Consider the following 19,074-nt stretch of genomic DNA (forward strand, 5'->3'; position numbering starts at 1 on the left):
CCCATCTTCAGTTCCTCCTCCTCCAACCTGGTCTTCATCAGGAGAGGGGAAAGAGCATTTCTTGCCTGGCAGGAACTCAAGACCTAGAAGAAAGAGGTCCTACCCTGCCAAGGAAACGACCTTCCCCTTCATCGCCTCTGCTCCTCTTCCCGTTTCCTGTGTCTTTTCCTTCTTTTCTCCTGGTGTTTCCTTCTCCGGTTAACTCTGGGGGCAGACACAGATATTCACAAGTCCGTCTGGGCAGCACACTCCGAGGTAGGGCACGAAGGTCAGGAGACAGGTTCCCGTGCCCCAAATCTTGGAGAAGATGAGTTAAAGCTCTTCGCTTCGATTACCTTCGCCCTTCCCGTGTCTCGGGAGCAATTCAGCATCACCTCACGTCTTGCCTTGCAGAAGTCCGGAATTCCAGTCCTGAACTGGAGCTCCCCCTTCCCCGCCCCTCCGGTTTCCCTCTCAGGCCATCTGAGGAACTGAGGTAGGATTTAGCGGGTTTTAGGAGCAAACCCCCTCCACAACTTGGTCCTGGGCTTCCTCTCCGTTGAGCCTTGACCTTCGCCCAAAAAACAAGGACTCGTGCACGTGAAGCTGGCCTTGAACCCGGGCTGCGGGGCTGGACGGGACTCGTCGGCGCCCTGCTGCCGCACCTGGGCCGCTTACCAGAGTGGGAGGCGCGGGCGGGAGGGGCGGAGCCGGCCCCAATCCGTAGGCGAGGCGGAACTGCCCGCCGCGCCTCCGGGAGCTCTCGGCGCTGCGCGTCGCCTCTGAGCACCCGAGACCATGGGGAAGCTGGTGGCGCTGGTCCTGCTGGGGGTCGGCCTGTCCTTAGTCGGGGAGATGTTCCTGGCGTTTAGGTGAGTGGCATCTTGACAGGGCGTCCTTGACTCTCATTCTCTCCTCTTCCAAGTGAGGTCAGGGGCTGCCTGGCGCCCCCTTCCTAGCGAGTAGGAAAGAGCAGCTTTGGAACCTCACTCCTCCATCGCACCCAGCAAACTGCCCCTTGAGACTCGCTTATGGGGAAAGTGAGCTACTTGCGTTTTCAAAGACTGCCGAGCCGACTTACTCCCATTTATTTTTTGAAGGTTATGACCCCCCTTTACTTTCTGAAGATCATGACCCCCTTTTACTTTCTGAACGTCATGACCCTTTTCCCAGCTCACCCTCAACATTCCGCTTGGGAAAAAAGGATGTCCATTGGAAACGCTGGACTGGGGAGAGGATCAGGCTACCAGTTGGATGTTTATGGCTGACTGAGACATTGCCCGGGTCTAGCTAACCACACAGAAGTACTGAGTTATAGAACCTATCCTAGATTTAAAGAACTGGCCAGATAGCAGGGCAAACCAGCTGAAACCTGCAGTTGGTAACTGGCATTTTGTAGGCATTTGACTTTTTGAAGTGGAAGATACAATGGTAGTAGCCAGCCTAGAAATGTCTCAGGAAAAGTCAATACTGGGCTAGAAAGAAGAATCTTTAAGTGGTAATGTACATTCATGAGTGGATCGAAAGCCTCTGCTTGCTTTCAGTTGTCTTTGAGTGTTTATGTATTTCTCTTAGTAGAAGCTGGCCTTCTCAGAGGATTATGTCTAGAATCTGTTGAGGTGCCTGATGCCTATTAGTAATACTTCCAGTTTGAGAGTTTTATTGTTACATTTGTTCCCAGTGCAACCGCATGGAGAATCATAAAATAATAGTAATAATAATAAAGTAGATCTAAGGGGTATTTTTTAAATAAATGACTGTAAGGTAAGTATCAAGTCTTCCTGAATATACTTTAATACAAATTTTAAACTATCCCTGATATTAGAAGAATGTGGAAACATTCCATTTCACTCTGGAAACAAGAAAATTGTATTGAAAAATAAATTGGCCAATTGTTTAAATTGTGGCTGGTTTAATGAATTTACATACTTGAAAAGTAAGTCAGCATAAAATTTAAAAATTAAAGCAAAAGTGACAGAGTTTGACTATTAGCACACCCTGTTGAATTTTGGGAAAGCAGTTTGGAAGGAGAAGTTCAAAGGGCAAGACTGTAGGGGATTAAGTGCAGATTTATAACAGACGATACTTTAGAAAATTAAGTAGGACTATTTTGTGCATTTAAATTAGTGATATTGTTCAATTACTCATACTATTAAATAGTGTCTTTTATTTGGGCAGCAGAATGTTTTCCATGTAGAATCATATTATAGTTTTTCAGCAATAACTGAGTAAGGTTAGCTGATATAGGTAAAATACCCATATAATGTCTACATTATGTAAATAAACATAAAAGGAGGTACCTACTTGTTATATCATTCATAAATTATGATAAAGATAGTTAACCAACACGAAGATGATTGAAGTCCACATTTAAACGTACATTTTGAACGCTGTGCCTTGATTTCCAGGATTGGGTTTTATCTTCTACAGAGAAAGGATGAGTGCCTCTCGAGAAGTGCAGCCAGTAGAACCTGAAAACTGCCGCCTTATTGAGGAACTTGGTATGTATGTGACAGTACCAAGAGGAGCCAGCACAGCTTCTTTGTCTCCATCCACCTGACTGAGCCCCACCAGCTCATTTAATTACCTGTCACTACTTAAGCCCTCCCAGTGGGACATCTGCCCCGTCCACTCTGCCTCATGCAAGGTCTTTAGGGGTGTCCTAAATGACATCCTTTGTGGCTTTTTCTCAGCACATTTCCTTACTGACATCTCTCCACATTACCTAAAGAATGTCATTGACCACACCCTGGTTTTCCCCTCACTGAATGCTTCTCCTTTCCTGTCTGTGATATTTCACTCTTCTCCTTGTCCTCTGTTACCTTCTTTTTTTTTCTTCCTTCCTTCTTTCCTTCCTCCCTCCCTTTCCTTGTTGTCATTCCTGGCTTCAAGTGTTATTTTTTTCAAAATTTATCTACAAGTACCAAGAGTAATATGACTTAGCCCCTCCCCTCAAGAACCTCAGACCCGGCTGGCACAGTGGCTCACACCTATAATCCCAGCACTTAGGAGTCCGAGGGGGGCGGATCATGAGGTCAGGAGATTGAGACCATCCTGGCCAACATGGTGAAACCCCATCTCTACTAAAAATACAATTAACCGGGCATGGTGGCGGCGGGTGCGTGTCGTCCCAGCTGCTCGGAAGGCTGAGGCAGGAGAATCACTTGAACCAGGGAGTCATCGGAGGTTGCAGTGAGCCGAGATCGCGCCACTGCACTCCAGCCTGGCGACAGAGCGAGACTTTGTCTTTAAAAAAAAAAAAAGAAGGAACCTCACAGCCTACCTACCTTCTTTTAAAAAAATTCACCAAAATTCCACGGCCCAGTCCCTAACCTTACAAACTGCAGCCCTTCTTTTTTAGTCAGTTAAAGGGTAGCTCCATCTCAAACTCTCCCTAAGCTGAAATCTATTTTACATTTCTGTCCTTTTCTCTCTCATCCTCCCGCCCACAACCAGCTCTGCCTCTAGACATTTTCTGTGTATGGTACCCTCATTCTCAAAAGATTCAGTTCAAAATCCAGGAACCATTGTTCCCCGCTTGTCCCTCATGCTTCTACGTGAGACATGGGCTAATCTCACCTACTAGCTAATGCCACAGCTGCTTATTTGGGCTCCACACCTCCAATTCTTCCTGACATTGCTAACAGAAAAATAAAATAAAACCAGGCTAGATTGTGTTCCCTGTTCTGAGAATATGTTCTTTCACTTTCTCACCTTTGCTTATGAAATTCTCTCCAAACTTACTTGTTCCTCCGTCTCTGCTTGCTGAAATCAGCTGCTGAATTCTCACTGCACTCTGAAGCTCCGATTCACTTATGACACCTGCCACATGCCTTATATTATAGCTGGCAGTGTTCTCTCTTTCACTATCAGATTGTAAACTCCCTAGGGCCAAGGACTGTGACTTATTTATTAGAATGTGATGGGATAGCTTATTTTGGGATATGATTTTCTATTTTATTGCTATATTAAAAAATACAGAAAAAGTGCCCTTTTAATTTGAGTTTTCTGCCTTTTTTGCCTCTCAATTTCTAAAAAATAAAGTAATCTGAACCTTGCACTCCCTAGTCTTAGAGGTGGTTTGTGCTAGCAGCTGGAAAGCAGAAGAAACCAAAGAAACTCCCTTTCCTGAATTGTTTTTAAGAACCTGAGCCCCTTCAAGGGATTCTGATGGAGAAGGGATATGAATATGTGGATATCTTTGAATAATAGGGACCCTTACCCCACTGGCTGACAGCATTCTGGGAGAGGAGCAGGACCTCAGAAGGAATGGTTGCAAGGTATCTTTAGGGATGCTGGACCCTGTGTTCCAGCTAAGGTAAAGACCTTGTGTCAATGTATGACATGGAAGTAGCAGAATTGTCTAAATAAAAGGGACCAGTAACTGGCAATGAATAATTTGATGATACATAGTATAGAATGAATGCCAGATGGCCTTTCCAAAACATTCTGCTTAGGTTTAGAACCTACCACCTAAAATGATTTCATAACCCTAACAGAGAAACCCAGTAATGACTCAGATTGGATTTTCCATCAACTTAGCGGAATGGGGTATCAGAGTGATTTATTTAATTTTAAAAATAAGAAAATGTGACGTTTACTCATTTGTTTACTGTTTTGTGGTGTAGTAGTATTCATATTCACTATACAAATAACTCTCAAAATATATAAGCCTGCAAATAATTAAGAGGTGTAATTAGATTAGATGATTGGTAAGGTCTAGTCTGACTCTTGAATTGTATCACTCAACTAGATTTGAGAAGGTAAAATTAGAGTTAATATTGTAAGTCTTAGGTCAATGTTCTGATTTTCCAAATATTTTGAAGAAAATGACTTAGTTGGAAGCAGGCTGGGAGCAGAAGAAAAAAATGCCATGTTACTTCTCATGTCTATTGGCATATGTTTGGTGAACTAAACAAGTTAGAATGATGATGGGTCATGCGTTAGTAGGACAATACTGGTATATATCTTTTGAAAAAGCTGCTTTATCAAAGGCTTGGTGACTATGAGCAGCCTGTTGAGTCCTTTACAAACATCTACATCATCCTCATAACCAATTTGTAAAGTGGGTGCTGCTATCTATGCTTTGCAGATTAGGAAATTGACATACAGAAGAATTAAGTTGTTGTTTGCTCAATGGTCTGGAACTAGGGGGTGATGGGCTTAGCTTATGAGCCAAGACCATTTCCTTCTATGCCTTTGTACTCTCTGTTGTGTAACACCACCTTTCTTATCTACTGACAACGCATTTTTTATTATGGAAGCTTCAGGAAAGTATTACAACAGCAAGAAAACAGAAAATCTGAGATGCGAACAGCTGAAATATTACTAGGTATAGGTTAATCAAAACAAGGCGGGCTAGATATTTAAATTAAGATAACTGATAAGATAATACTTACAAGTCACAACTAGTTGAAGAGTAGAGGCTTTATAAAGCCATGAAAAGCTGCTGAAGGATTTTAGGTAGGGTATAGTAGGTTGTAACAGAGCTGGAGAAAAATTCTTATTTGTATTTTCAAGACCCAGATTTTTGAGGTTTATTTTATTGGCGGAAGAAACTCTTATTTTGTTTTTCTTCCCCAGTATTTTTTTCTGGGCAGAAAAGTTGAAAGATGAAATATCTTTCTCCAGAAATCATATCTCATAGATCTTTTTGTATTACGTTCATCTTTTTCTCCAAGGCTTTGAGGGTCAAGGATTGTTTTAACCAGGATGTTATCTGGCTGCCCTTGGCATCTAATCAAAGCTGCACTTGAAATATGAGTACTTCAGTAGGGCTTTCACTGGGCAGGATTATTGAGTAGATGGCCTGTGTATTTAATACCTACCTTCCTTCCCTTCCACTCCTTTCCATTCTATAGCTTCCCATGTCTCCAAGATATGCTTCTACACCATAGTAGGTTCCATGTGTTTTCTTAACTGACTATCAGAAACTTCTCTCCAAGATGTGAAGTGACGATAATAAAATTAACTGATAGTAATGTTTTGATGTGACCCTTTATCAGAGTGCCTGTAGGGGATGACTGGAGAAATGAAGAAAAGAGTAAAGAAATGAAGTTATGCCAAGTAGTAGTAGGGTTGACAGGCTAAGAAGCAGTAGGCACCTATTCATAAGTCTGATTTTAGACTTAGCACTGGGGTTTTAATGATAGTTGTGCATAGACTAATAAGTGTGTGGGAAAGTCTCAGAGGAAGGTATCCTGGAGGCTTTTGCTCCCACAGGTGCCATTGTTGCTGAGATGCATGGGGCCTGTCATGCAGGCACAGTGTAGGTGGGAAGAAGAGGTGGTGACACTGTGCAATCTTGTGTGGTAATTCTTCTCCAGTGCTGAGTGCAAAGCACCAGCTTTCCCATGCTCTGGATGGAGCAAGTAAATTAAGACAGGCACAACACGTCTGAAAAATGCCCACTCTGTTTTAGGTGAGTTATTGAAGTAGGTTTATGCTGTCAGAGGAGACATGTAAAATTGTGTTTGGAAGAGAAGAGGAGCCAAACACAATTCAGGATATCTTGGACTCAGAAATCATCACCCACTTTTCAATAGTTGAGCCTCAATACATGACAAAGTTCAAAAAACAAAAAGTGTTTATTTCTTTTTTGAACCAGCCAGCTTTATTAAGAGCTTCTGCAGTGAAAAGGCAAGTATTATGTTGAGTATAAGGATACAACACTGAATAAAACCCAGTTCTTGCCTTCAGAAAGCAGACCATCTAGTAGGAAATTAACAAGTAAACAGAGGGGTGCAGCCTAGTATGAAAAAGATCATGGTAGACATAGTCACAGATGACCATATTAATACATAAAATGGATGCTGAAACCAGGAAAGTTTGCATAGGTTGAGAAGGTGGCCCCAAACCTCCAGGAGCCTGTGGCCTTGGCCAAGTAGAGGTAAGGTTAGGATGGGAAAGGTCTGAGTGTTGCAAGGAGAAAGCAACATATGCACAGACATGCTGGTGAATGAGTCTGGCCCATTTCACAAATTACTCACAGGACAGTAGTAAGTACCACAGCACAGCTGCAATGTAGAGTAGAGAGTGGGGCCACAGTATCTGAGACTGGAGCCAAGATATTTGGGATCTAGACCAAAGAGCTTGGTATTTATACTGTCAGCCCTAGTGGGCCTCTGGGAGGTTTTAAGCAGGGGATAACAAGGTCAACTTTAAATTTTAAAATATGACTCTCAGCAGTGCAGAGAATGGGTTCAGGGAAGCAAAGCTGAGTTATTGGGAAACTATTGTAGAAATCCAAGAGGAAGTCCTGGAGCTTGAATGACTGGTGATCAGTTGGATTTGGAAATTAAGGAAAAGGAACGCATCAAAGGTAACTCCAAGCTTCCTGCTCTAGGTGTTTGTGGAATGGAGGCACCATTCATTGAAGTAGAAATATAGAAAATAGAGCAGATTCGAAGCAGAAACTTTCAGATCAGTTTGGGACCTGTGGAATATGAGAAATAAAAGACCCAGGTAGAAATGTCCAACATGCAGGTTCATACAAAGGTCTGGAACTTGGAAGAAAGCTTTGAGCTTGATTTAGAGATTGGGGATTAAAGAGCATCCAGGTGGAAACTGAAGCCATCTGCCACGACCCATGTGGGAGTAGAGTGCATCATGTGGGGAAAATGGATGCTTTGCCATGAGAAAGAGCCATGGTCAGACAGAGCCTGGAAAATATCCACCTATAGGACAGAGAGGGGAATGAGATTAAGGTACAGGGAAACCAATAGGGGAGTGCAGAGAAGAAGGAGAAACACTTGAAAATAACCAACAAATATTCAATGCAATTTTTTAAATGACTTTATTCAGTTTGCTGGATTCTTCTGATGTCTATGTCATTTTGTGTGGAAATAGCTATCAAGGTACCATATATAGGTAAATCTTGATTAACTGGAATACTTAGGAAATGGGAAGTTCTGGTTAATTTGATTTTCATATTTCTAGGTGGGGATTACTTTCAACCTTCAGTATACTGAATAAAATAAAATCTTTCTCAACTTCTAAGTGCCTATTGTTCACCATTTTATTGATTTCAGTTTGCATCTTCTTTGACTTTTCTGCAATTTTCTTTTTCATATTTTCCCCTATACTTCCCCCATTGCCTTTTGACACTCTAGTAACCCACTACTCTAGGTAACCATTTCCCTGCATGTTCCAATAACTATGACTGTGTAGCAAACCACCCCAAAACTTAGTGACTTAAAACAACCACCACTATTTTGCTCAATAATGTGCAATGTTGACAGGGCACAGTGTAGGCAGTCCACTCTGTTTCATTTACATCAGCTAGAATGACTCAAAGGCTGGGAACTAGAGTCATTTCTAGCTCCTATGGCCTGAGCTAAAGACAATGCTGACTCTCTTTCCACTTTGGGTGATCCCTTTGTACTCTTTCCTCTGTAGTTTTACAATAGCCAGACTTTTTACATTTTGATCCAGAGTTGCCAAGGTGCATATCTTAAGAAATAGAGAGAGAGAGAGCCAGTGGCAGCTATGACTATGACTTAGCCTAGGATGTTATGTGGCATTGCGTTCATCTTATTCTATTTGTCAAGGCAGTTACAAAGTTCTACCCAGCTTCAACAGGAGAGAATATAGACTTTACCTCTTGCTGGAAGAGTCTGAACATCACATTTTAAGAACAAGTGGCGATGATACATATTGGTTCTGACATATTTGTAGACTATAGTTTGCCACACTAGATAATCTCACTTCTGTCTACTTGGAACCACATCATATGCAGATCTCTATTCCTACTAGAAGCCATGACAGCTCCTTTTTCATCTTGTTCTCAGTCAAAACTTACTTATTATATGTCTCTTTCCATAGAAAAAAATGCTGAAAACTAGCTCTTAATGAGAAAAAAGATCTGACTAAACTTTCATATTAATTCTCACTAATCTTTCATATTCATTTATACTCAATATTTTATTACTCAATAATTTCCCAATATAATTGTATAATGATAGTGTTTTAGGCTTCACGTTGGAAGAGAAGGAATGCTTGGCAGAGAGGCCTGTAATAAAAGACCTTCACGATTATGACATTCTAGATTTTATTATTGAGTCTATAGACCAGCCTTCTATGGGGAATAAAGCTGAATCTCTCAGGACATGCCCTGGAAATTGTTACTTAAAGAGTAAATCTAGGATATGAGTTTATTTTCTAGATATTTGCCTTTTTCTCCTGAAAATGGGATTCTAAAAAATGATTTAGTATTTGAGGAGTCTGATTCAAGTTTTACTGTAGAGTAGCATGCCTGTGAGATTCCCAAAAGTTAATATAGTTTCCCAAGTAAATGGTTGAACAAGTCGACAGTTTCCAAAAGAAGTTTCCAAAAGATATTTGTAGTTTGGACTGTGAGATGTATTTTTTTGAGCATTCATATATGCATTTTTCTGATTCTACCCTTCTTTTGCAGAAAATGGCTCTGAAGATATTGATATACTTCCTAGTGGGCTGGCTTTTATCTCCAGTGTGAGTATTTTCCATGCTGCTCTGATGCTCACGTCAATAGCTGTATAGACAGTACATTAATGTTGTCCACTGGAGCTGCCAGATGGATCCCTACACTCTCATCCCACCTATGGGTAAACCAGTCAACTAAAAAAACCAAAACAGGATTCTGGAGGGCTAATTAGAACACCACAGGAATGCCCAGCTTTGACTGCCTCATGGTGGGCAACTCCCTGTGGGTAGTGGCATACTCAGTAGGGTCTTGATAAATGTGTATTGATTTCCATTCGATTCCTACACTGGTCTCCAGATCGGTCCTATTGCTATCCATTCTCATCATTGCCCTATTTGACTGGGCTTCCGCTTCTAATTGTGAATGGTAGTTCACTCATGATTGGCTCTCTGTTTGTTTGTTAATGGTGTATAGGAATGCTTGTGATTTTTGCACATTGATTTTGTATCCTGAGACTTTGCTGAAGTTGCTTATCAGTTTAAGGAGATTTTGGACCCGGATGATGGGGTTTTCTAAATATACAATCATGTCATATGCAAACAAAGACAATTTGACATCCTCTTTTCCTAATTGAATACACTTTATTTCTTTCTCTTGCCTGATTGCCCTGGCCAGAATTTCCAACACTATGTTGAATAGGAGTGCTGAGAGAAGGTATCCTTGTTTTGTGCCAATTTTCAAAGGGAATGCTTCCAGTTTTTGCCTATTTAGTATGATATTGGCTGTGGGTTTGTCATAAATAGCTCTTATTATTTTGAGCTATGTACTATCAATACCTAGTTTATTGAGAATTTTTAGCATGAAGGGCTGTTGAATTTTGTTGAAGGCCTTTTCTGCATCTATTGAGATAATCATGTGGTTTTTGTTGTTGGTTCTGTTTATGTGATGGATTACATTTATTGATTTGCGTATGTTGAACCAGCCTTGCATCCCAGGGATGAAGCTGACTTGATTGTGGTGGATAAGCTTTTCGATGTGTTGCTGGATTCGGTTTGCCAGTATTTTTTTGAGGATTTTCTCAGCGCTGTTCATCAGGGATATTGGCCTAAAATTATCTTTTTTTGGTGTGTCTCTGTCATGCTTTGGTATCAGGATGATGCTAGCCTTATAAAATGAATTAGGGAGGATTCCCTCTATTTCTATTGATTGGAATAGTTTCAGAAGGAATCGTACCAGCCCCTCTTTGTACCTCTGGTAGAATTCGTCTGTGAATCCATCTGGTCCTGGACTTTTTCTGGTTGGTAGGCTATTAATTATTGCCTCAATTTCAGAACCTGTTATTGGTCTATTCAGAGATTCAACTTTTTCCTGCTTTAATCTTGGGAGGGTGGATGTGTCCAGGAATTTATCCACTTCTTCTAGATTTTCTAGTTTATTTGTGTAGAGGTGGTTTTAGTATTCTCTGATGGTAGTTTGTATTTCTGTGGGATCAGTGGTGATATCCCCTTTATCATTTTTTACTGCATCTATTTGATTCATCTCTCGTTTCTTCTTTATTAGTCTTGCTAGTGGTCTATTTTGTTGATTTTTTTTTTTTTTTTTCAAAAAAGCAGCTCTTGGATTCACTGATTTTTTGAAGGGTGGATTCATTGATTTTTTGAAGGGTTTTTCATGTCTCTATCTCCTTCAGTTCTACTCTAATCTTAGTTATTTCTTGCCTTCTGGTAGCTTTTGAATTTGTTTGCTCTTGCTTCTGTAGTTCTTTTAGTTGCGATGTTAGGGTGTCGATTTTAGATCTTTCCTGCTTCCTCTTGTGGGCATTTAGTGCTATACATTTCCCTCTACACACTGCTTTAAATGTGTTCCAGAGATTCTGGTACATTGTGTCTTTGTTGTCATTGGTGTCAAAGAAAATCTTTATTTCTGCCTTCATTTTGTTATTTAACCAATAGTCATTCAGGAACAGGTTGTTCAGTTTACATGTAGTTGTGTGGTTTTGACTGAGTTTCTTAATCTGGAGTTCTAATTTGGTTGCACTGTGGTCTGAGAGACAGTTCGTGATTTCTGTTATTTTGCGTTTGCTAAGGGATGTTTTACTTCCAATTATGAGGTCAATTTTAGAATAAGTGTGATATGGTGCTGAGAAGAATGTATATTCTGTTGATTTGGGGTGGAGAGTTCTATAGATATCTGTTAGGTCCACTTGGTCCTGAGCTGAGTTCAAGTCCTGGATATCCTTATTAACTTTCTGTCTCATTCATCTGTCTAATATTGACTGTGGGGTGTTAAAGTCTCCCATTATTATTGTATGGGAGTATAATTCTCTTGGCAGGTCTCTAAGGACTTGCTTTATGAATCTGGGTGCTCCTGTATTGGATGCATGTATATTTAGGATAGTTGGCTCTTCTTGTTGAATTGATCCCTTTACCATTATGTAATGGCCTTCTTTGTCTCTTTTGAGCTTTGTTAGTTTAAAGTCTGTTTTATCAGAGACTAGGATCACAACTCCTGTTTTTGTTTGTTTGTTTGTTTTGTTTTTGCTTTTTATTTCCTTGGTAGATCTTCCTCCATCCCTTTATTTTGAGCCTATATGTGTCTTTGCACATGAGATGGGTCTCCTGAATACAGCACACCGATGAGTCTTGACTCTATCCAATTTACCAGTCTATGTCTTTTAATTGGAGCATTCAGCCCATTTACATTTAAGGTTAATTTTGTTATGTGTGAATTTAGTCCTGTCATTATGATGTTAGCTGGTTATTTTGCTCATTAATTGATGCAGTTTCTTCATAGCATCAGTAATCTTTACAATTTGGTATATTTTTGCAGTGGCTGGTACCGGTTGTTCCTTTCCATGTTTAGTGCTTCCTTCAGGAGCTCTTGTAAGGCAGGACTGGTGGTGACAAAAATCTCTCAGCATTTGCTTGTCTGCAAAATATTTTATTTCTCCTTCACTTATGAAGCTTAGCTTGGCTGGATATGAAATTCTGGGTTGAAAATTCTTTTCTTTAAGAATGTTGAATATTGGCCCTCACTCAATTCTGGCTTGCAGGATTTCTGCCGAGAGATCTGCTGTTAGTCTGAATGGGTTTCCCTTTGTGGGTAACCCGACCTTTCTCTCTGGTTGCCCTTAACATTTTTTCCTTCATTTCAACCTTGGTGAATCTGACAATTATATGTCTTGGGGTTGCTCTTCTCGAGGAGTATCTTTGTGGTATTCTCTGTATTTCCTGAATTTGAATGTTGGCCTGACTTGCTAGATTGGGGAAGTTCTCCTGGATAATATCCTGAAGAGTGTTTTCTAACTTGGACCCATTCTCCCCGTCACTTTCAGGAATACCAATCAAATGTAGATTTGATCTTTTCACATAGTCCCATATTTCTTAGAGGCTTTGTTCTTTTCTTTTCACTCTTTCGTCTCTAATCTTGTCATCTTACTTTATTTCATTAATTTGATCTTCAATCACTGATATCCTTTCTTCCACTTGATCAAATTGGCTATTGAAGCTTGTGCATGCATCAGAAAGTTCTCATGCCATGGTTTTCAGCTCCATCAGGTCATTTAAGATCTTCCCTACACTGTTTATTCTAGTTATCCACTTGTCTAACCTTTTTCAAGGGTTTTAGCTTCCTTGCAATGGGTTAGAACATGCTCCTTTAGCTTGGAGAAGTTTGTTATTACTGACCTTCTGAAGCCTACTTCTGTTAACTCATCAAACTCATTCTTCATCCAGTTTTGTTCCTTTGCTGGCGAGGAGCTGTGATTCTTTGGAGGTGAAGAGGCACTCTGGGTTTTGGAATTTTCAGCTTTTTTGCTCTGGTTTCTCCCCATATTTGTGGTTTTATCTACCTTTGGTCTTTGATGTTGCTGACCTACAGATGGGGTTTTTGGTGTAGATGTGCTTTTTGTTGATGTTGATACTATTCCTTTCTGTTTGTTAGTTTTCCATCTAACAGTCGGGCCCCTCAGCTGCAGGTCTGTTGGAGTTTGCTGGATGTCCACTCCAGACCCTGTTTGCCTGGAAATCACCAGCGGAGGCTGCAGAACAGCAAATATTGATGCCTGGTTTTTCTTCTGGAAGCTTCATCCCAGAGGGGCACCCACCTGTATGAGGTGTCTGTCAGCCCCTAGTGGAAGGTGTCTCCCAGTCAGGCTACACAGGTGTCAGGGACCCACTTGAGGAGGCAGTCTGTCTGTTCTCAGAGCTCAAATGCTGTGCTGGGAGAACCACTACTCTCTTCAGAGTTGTCAGTCAGGGACGTTTAGGTCTGCTGAAGCTGTCTGCTGCCTTTTGTTCTGATATGCCCTGCTCACAGAGGTGGAATCTATAGCAAGGCAGTAGGCCTTGTTGAGCTGTGGTGGAATCTGCCCAGTTCAAGCTTCCTGGCCTCTTTGTTTACACTGTGAGCACAAAACCACCTACTCAAGCCTCAGCAATGGTGGACGCCCCTCCCCTTGCCAAGCTGCAGCATCACAGCTTGATCTCAGACTGCTGCGCTAGCAGCGAGCAAGGCTCCGTGGGTGTAGGACCCACCAAGCCAGGCATGGGAGGGAAGTTCCAGGTCTGCTAGTTGCGAAGACTGTGGGAAAAGCACAGTATTTGGGAAGGAGCATACCGTTCCTCCAGGTACAGACTGTCACGGCTTCCCTTGGCTAAGAAAGGGAAATCTGCTGGCCCCTTGTGCTTCCCAGGTGAGGCGACGCCCTGCCCTGCTTTGGCTTGCCCTCCATGGGCTGCACCCACTGTCCAACCAGTCCCAATGAGATGGACCAGGTACCTCAGCTGGAAATGCAGAAATCACCCGTCTTCTATGTTGATCTTGCTGGGAGCTGCAGACCGGAGGTGTTCCTATTTAGCTATCTTGGGAGCCTCCTTCCAGTTTAAATTTTCAATGTTATGCTAAATACACCACTAAAAGTGATGATTCTATAGCTAGGAGATTTCTTTGCTGTTGTGAAATAATGTTTGTCCTTCGTACTGTATATTTTCTTCTTTTTTTTTTTTTAATTTTCACTGGAACTAAAAGTTCTGAATCATTACTATACAGGAAGTATATATTTTGATCACAAGTTTATGAGAAATGTTAACATGAAGTTTTTAATAATGAATCTCCTTTTGTAAATGAACAACTTATAGGATAAGGATTATGTTATTTGCTTGTTTCTAATCCTTCTGCACTATAATAAATTCGGGACCTTGTTCTTTTGGTTTCTCCTTTTACCCTTTCTTGCCATCCTAGAAGATGTTTGAAAGTTGCTGATTTGGACAATAATTCTGTGCAATAGATATTTCTAGTCTATTTAGGGATGGCAAACAGGGTATTTTTCTCCCCTGTCTTGGGACTTGACACGCTTATCTTTGACTCCAAGATTACTCCCTTCGTCACACTTTGCCAGCTAACTCCTACTTCTTTGTGAGGGTTCATTGCGGTGGCACTTTACTTCCTCAGCAGAGTCTTCCCTGGCACACTCTTGTGGAGTGAGGTGCCTCTTCAATGTTCCCTCTTGAATATTCGCCTGAGTTAAGCTGTTATAGACCACACCATACTTATGTACTTGCTCTAGATTTCAAGATCCTTGAACTCAAGACTTTGGAGCATGCATTGACATGCCCAACACCTAACATACTACCAGGCGTGTGCAAGTCCTCGAATATTTACTGAGTGCATGTGGTGATGGATGAGGATAGTGGAAGAGTTCATTGATTGTCCACATATACCTGTAGTTTGTTGGGAAAAATAAGATTCCTGCATGTCTCGATGATGATTTTCACCATTTTCACCAGTGAATGGTATGAAAAGAATTGCTTACAGTCATTAGCACATAGTTGGTTTGCTGCCACAAATTCCTACCTAACTGCTTTACACAGAAAACTAGGTGAATGTGAAGCCATTTATCAGAAGCGTTTCTTTGATCATCACACTTAATCCAGACCAAGCTTGTTTGCAGTGCCCCACCCTTATCTCTTTATCAGATTATTTTATTTCTGTAACATCCAGTCTTTGCATTAGCTGTCTATGCTCTACCTTCCCCCAAGCTACCAAGGTACTTGCCAGTGTGTTCTGTCTTGAGCTGCCTTCCTGAGCAATATTGTTTACTTCCAAACCTTTCTGTATGTGTGGGAGAGAAGCTGAACAATAAATGATCTGAGTGATTTAGGCAAATCACTCATCTAGGCCTCATTTCCCTCATGTGAAAGGGAAGATGTGAGATTAAATGCCCCTAATATATTTATATATATAATTATTATATATATTTGATTTTTAACGTATATATATAATTTTTTTCTCCAGTGCTACTATTATCTGAGCCATTGAGTTTGGTGACAAATTGGTTATGTGGGAAAGAGTGGATTGAAAATTGAATTTTATGGTCCAATGTTGGGGAGCATAGTGATGTCCTTAGCTGAGAAGAATAGATAGAAATGAGAGGATGGATTTGAGGGGAGAATGTTGATTTTGTTTTTGACTATTTGATTTTGAGCTGCCCTTTGGGAGGAAGTTGGGAGTGCAAGCTGGAGTTACAGAGTTACAAATAAATGTGCAGACTTGAAAGTCCTTGTTATAAAGGAAATACCTGAATCTTTATGTATAAGATCTGCAAGGAAAGAGTATAGAGTGAGAAGGGAGGAGGGATGGATTTAAAACAGAAAGAGGCAGAAATCTAAGAGTCAGGAAGAGGAGCAGGATTTCTATCTAGGAACTCTACTTTTGACTTTTTGATAAGAAAGAAGAAGGTATATTGTAGTGTCGAATGCCACAGAGAAACAGATAAGAAGTAGAAAAGTTATCAAAATAAAGTAATTTGGAGACCATTATGTGATCTTTATAATGGTAGTTCTACAAACTGGTGGGTGTAGAATGCTAACTTCAGGGAATTGAGAGTTGGAGCAGTTCACAATAGGCAACAAGATCAGGTGATGTTTCTAAGAAATTTGATGGTGAGGGGAAGAGAGAGAAATGCATATATGAAGAGGCAGTAAAGTTAGAAAAATATTGATTTCAGGGAAGGAAACCTTGTAATTTTTCAGGCCAAAGAAGAAGCTGTTAGTGAAAAATGAGTGGTAAAGCAAGAGAGAGAAGGTGTAATCTCTAGAGACAGACCCTAGAGAACAGGGAACCAAGAAAGCAGGTAAAGGATGTAACCTAAGAACAGAGGAGGGACACTCCTTCCTTGAGAAAAGAGGGAGAAAGGAAGAGAATGAATAAAACTAAGAAGAATTACTGGGACAGAAAGGAAAGAATTATAGGAAATTCATGTTAAATGACATGATATCTTCAGAGAAGTAGTAAGTAAAGTCATCCACTCATAATAAAGAGGAAGAAAGTATGGGCTCTAGAACAGTGGTCCCAATCTTTTGGGCACCAGGGACCAGTTTCATGGAAGACAATTTTTTCCACAGTTCATGGATGGGGAGCAGGGCATGGTCAAGACAAAACTGTTCTACCTCAGATCATCAGGCATTAGATTCTCATAAGGAGCATCCAACCTAGATCCCTCGCAGGCTCAGTTCACAATAGAGTTTGCACTCCTATGAGAATCTAATGCCACTGCTGATCTTACAGAAGGTGGAGCTCAGGCGGTAATGCTTACTCATCCACAGCTTACCTCCTGTTGTGTGGCCCAGTTCCTTACAGACTACGGACTGGTACCAGTCTGTGGCACAGGGGTTGGGGAACCCTACTCTAGAAGATAATGAAATAAATTTAGAAGGGAGACATGAGGAAATCGAATAGATTGCCTATCATAATGAGCCAAAAAAAAAATCAATAAACAGTACTAAACGTCTGGCTGAAGTTGGGGTGGTGACTTTGTAGTGGAGTTTTTCAACCTGATTTTAAACTTGCCCTATATAAGAACTAGACCAAAGCAAAGGGAGTTGGAACATAATGTGATAAGGAAGCAAAGGGTGTGGCTATTGATGACAGAATTATGGTCTGGAAGCAGAAGTTTGTGGCTAGGGACATGCCAATCCCTTCTCCAGATGTGCTGACTTAAGGAGAATAAAGAGGGAACATTGCCTCCTCTGATGAGCTTCAGTAGTGCCAGTGTTGTCTGGGAAAAGCCAGGTTTCCTCCAGACAACATTGGGCATATGATTTGGGCATACAAGGACTGTTCTAAAAAAAAGTTTGAAGATGTAACTGGGGTTGTTCAGAAAAGGTTGACTACCTCAAGAGGGAGCAGTGGAAGAGCCAGTAATAGTATTATAAGTGTATGTGTATGTGTGTGTAGAAAGGACAGGGAGAGGGAAAGAGGCAGAAAGACAAGGTGAAATAGGAAAGACAGAATTGCAATAGACTGTAAAAGAAGATAAAGGTAGCAGAGAAGATATAAAGTTATTGATATTGATATATATCCGATCCAGTGATAGATGGGGAACATGGAGAAGAAGTGGACTGTTTTGTAACTGGTGTAGAATAAACCAACCCCAAGGTTTGTCACAGTGGACTCAGATGCAGCAAAGGCTTCATGCATTCAGGATGCCTATTGTTGATTGATAGCTACCTGATCCTAACAGTAGAAAGGACCACTGCCCAAGTTACTGGAATAAACTTTTTGTGATATATGAGTAAAGCATTCATGTCAGAATTTTCAGACATACCTACAGGAACAAAATAGGTCAAAAATAGTCAACTCTATAAGACTGGTATCCTTATGTTGATTCTTGGCCAGCTCTACTGTTTGCCACTACATGATATAATCAATGTAGGAATGGGAATGATACAATTAAACTATACACCCCTTCTCTCTGCTTTGAGGAAGGTTAGTTATAGAATACCAGTACTGGAAATAATCTTATAATCATGTATTTGAACTTCTTCATTTTATAGATGAGGAATGTGAGGTACAGGCATGTGAAGGAATTCACACAAAGTAACAGCCTAGTCTCTTCCGTTATATTTTTTGGCTTAATTCCTTTTCTCTAAATTAAAAACTCTTCCTTATCTTGAATATGGTTCTTTCTGTGTTTATAGCCAATGTTTAGATGACATCAGTAACACCCCAGATCAGATCATGGAAACAGCTGACAGAGTGAAAAAGCCCAGAAATCTAAATGAAATTTAGAACTTTGAACATTTTTATTTGGCTTTGAGATTTTAAATTCCATATGAAAATATTGTTTTGATATGTATATGTGTGCACACTTGTTCTTTATTTTTAAAAGGGATTAAAATATCCAGGCCTGCCAAACTTTGCACCAGATGAGCCAGGAAAAATCTTCTTGATGGATCTGAATGAACAAAATCCAAGGGCACAAGCACTAGAAATCAGTGGTGGATTTGACAAAGAATTATTTAATCCACATGGGATCAGTATTTTCATCGACAAAGGTAAAGCCTGTATGCTTAGGGATAAGGGGGAAATGAGGGAAATAGAAACCATTTATCTCCAGCCCCTCAATATTTATGTAATAGAAAGAGAGAGGACGGTATTTTACCATACACATATGTTTTTGTAAAATGATAGATAGGTATAAAACATTGTAACCATTGCATTAAAGAAGGAACATTAGTATTTTTGGCCCTATGTGGTCTCCTCCTCTTCCTTCTATTCACTTGTCTTCTTGTTTGACTGTCACAACCTGTTTGAATAGTATTCTCAGAAATCTAACATATAAACTAAAGACCCTTTAGTTTAGTTGTCACTAAAGACAACTGTGAGACATTAAAAAACATAACATAAAGGGA

At 40.6% G+C, this 19,074-nt stretch overlaps 1 protein-coding gene across 2 annotated transcripts in view; it reads left to right on the top strand.

Moving 5' to 3' along the window:
* Nucleotides 1-737: 737 nt before the first annotated feature.
* PON3 (paraoxonase 3) overlaps nt 738-19,074 on the top strand; it is a 30,306-nt gene continuing 11,969 nt past the window's right edge. Inside the window, exons 1-4 of one of the 2 annotated variants that reach the window (XM_015134298.3) lie at nt 738-851; nt 2,388-2,480; nt 9,395-9,450; nt 18,552-18,717. In XM_015134298.3, coding sequence (XP_014989784.1) covers nt 2,417-2,480; nt 9,395-9,450; nt 18,552-18,717 — 286 coding nt within the window. In that variant the 5' untranslated portion in view covers nt 738-851; nt 2,388-2,416. The remainder of the gene's footprint in view (nt 852-2,387; nt 2,481-9,394; nt 9,451-18,551; nt 18,718-19,074) is intronic. The other variant, XM_001095770.5, reaches the window with a different exon arrangement.

The sequence above is a fragment of the Macaca mulatta genome, chromosome 3 (genome assembly GCF_049350105.2).
Source record: "Macaca mulatta isolate MMU2019108-1 chromosome 3, T2T-MMU8v2.0, whole genome shotgun sequence".
Taxonomy (NCBI): Eukaryota; Metazoa; Chordata; class Mammalia; order Primates; family Cercopithecidae; genus Macaca; species Macaca mulatta.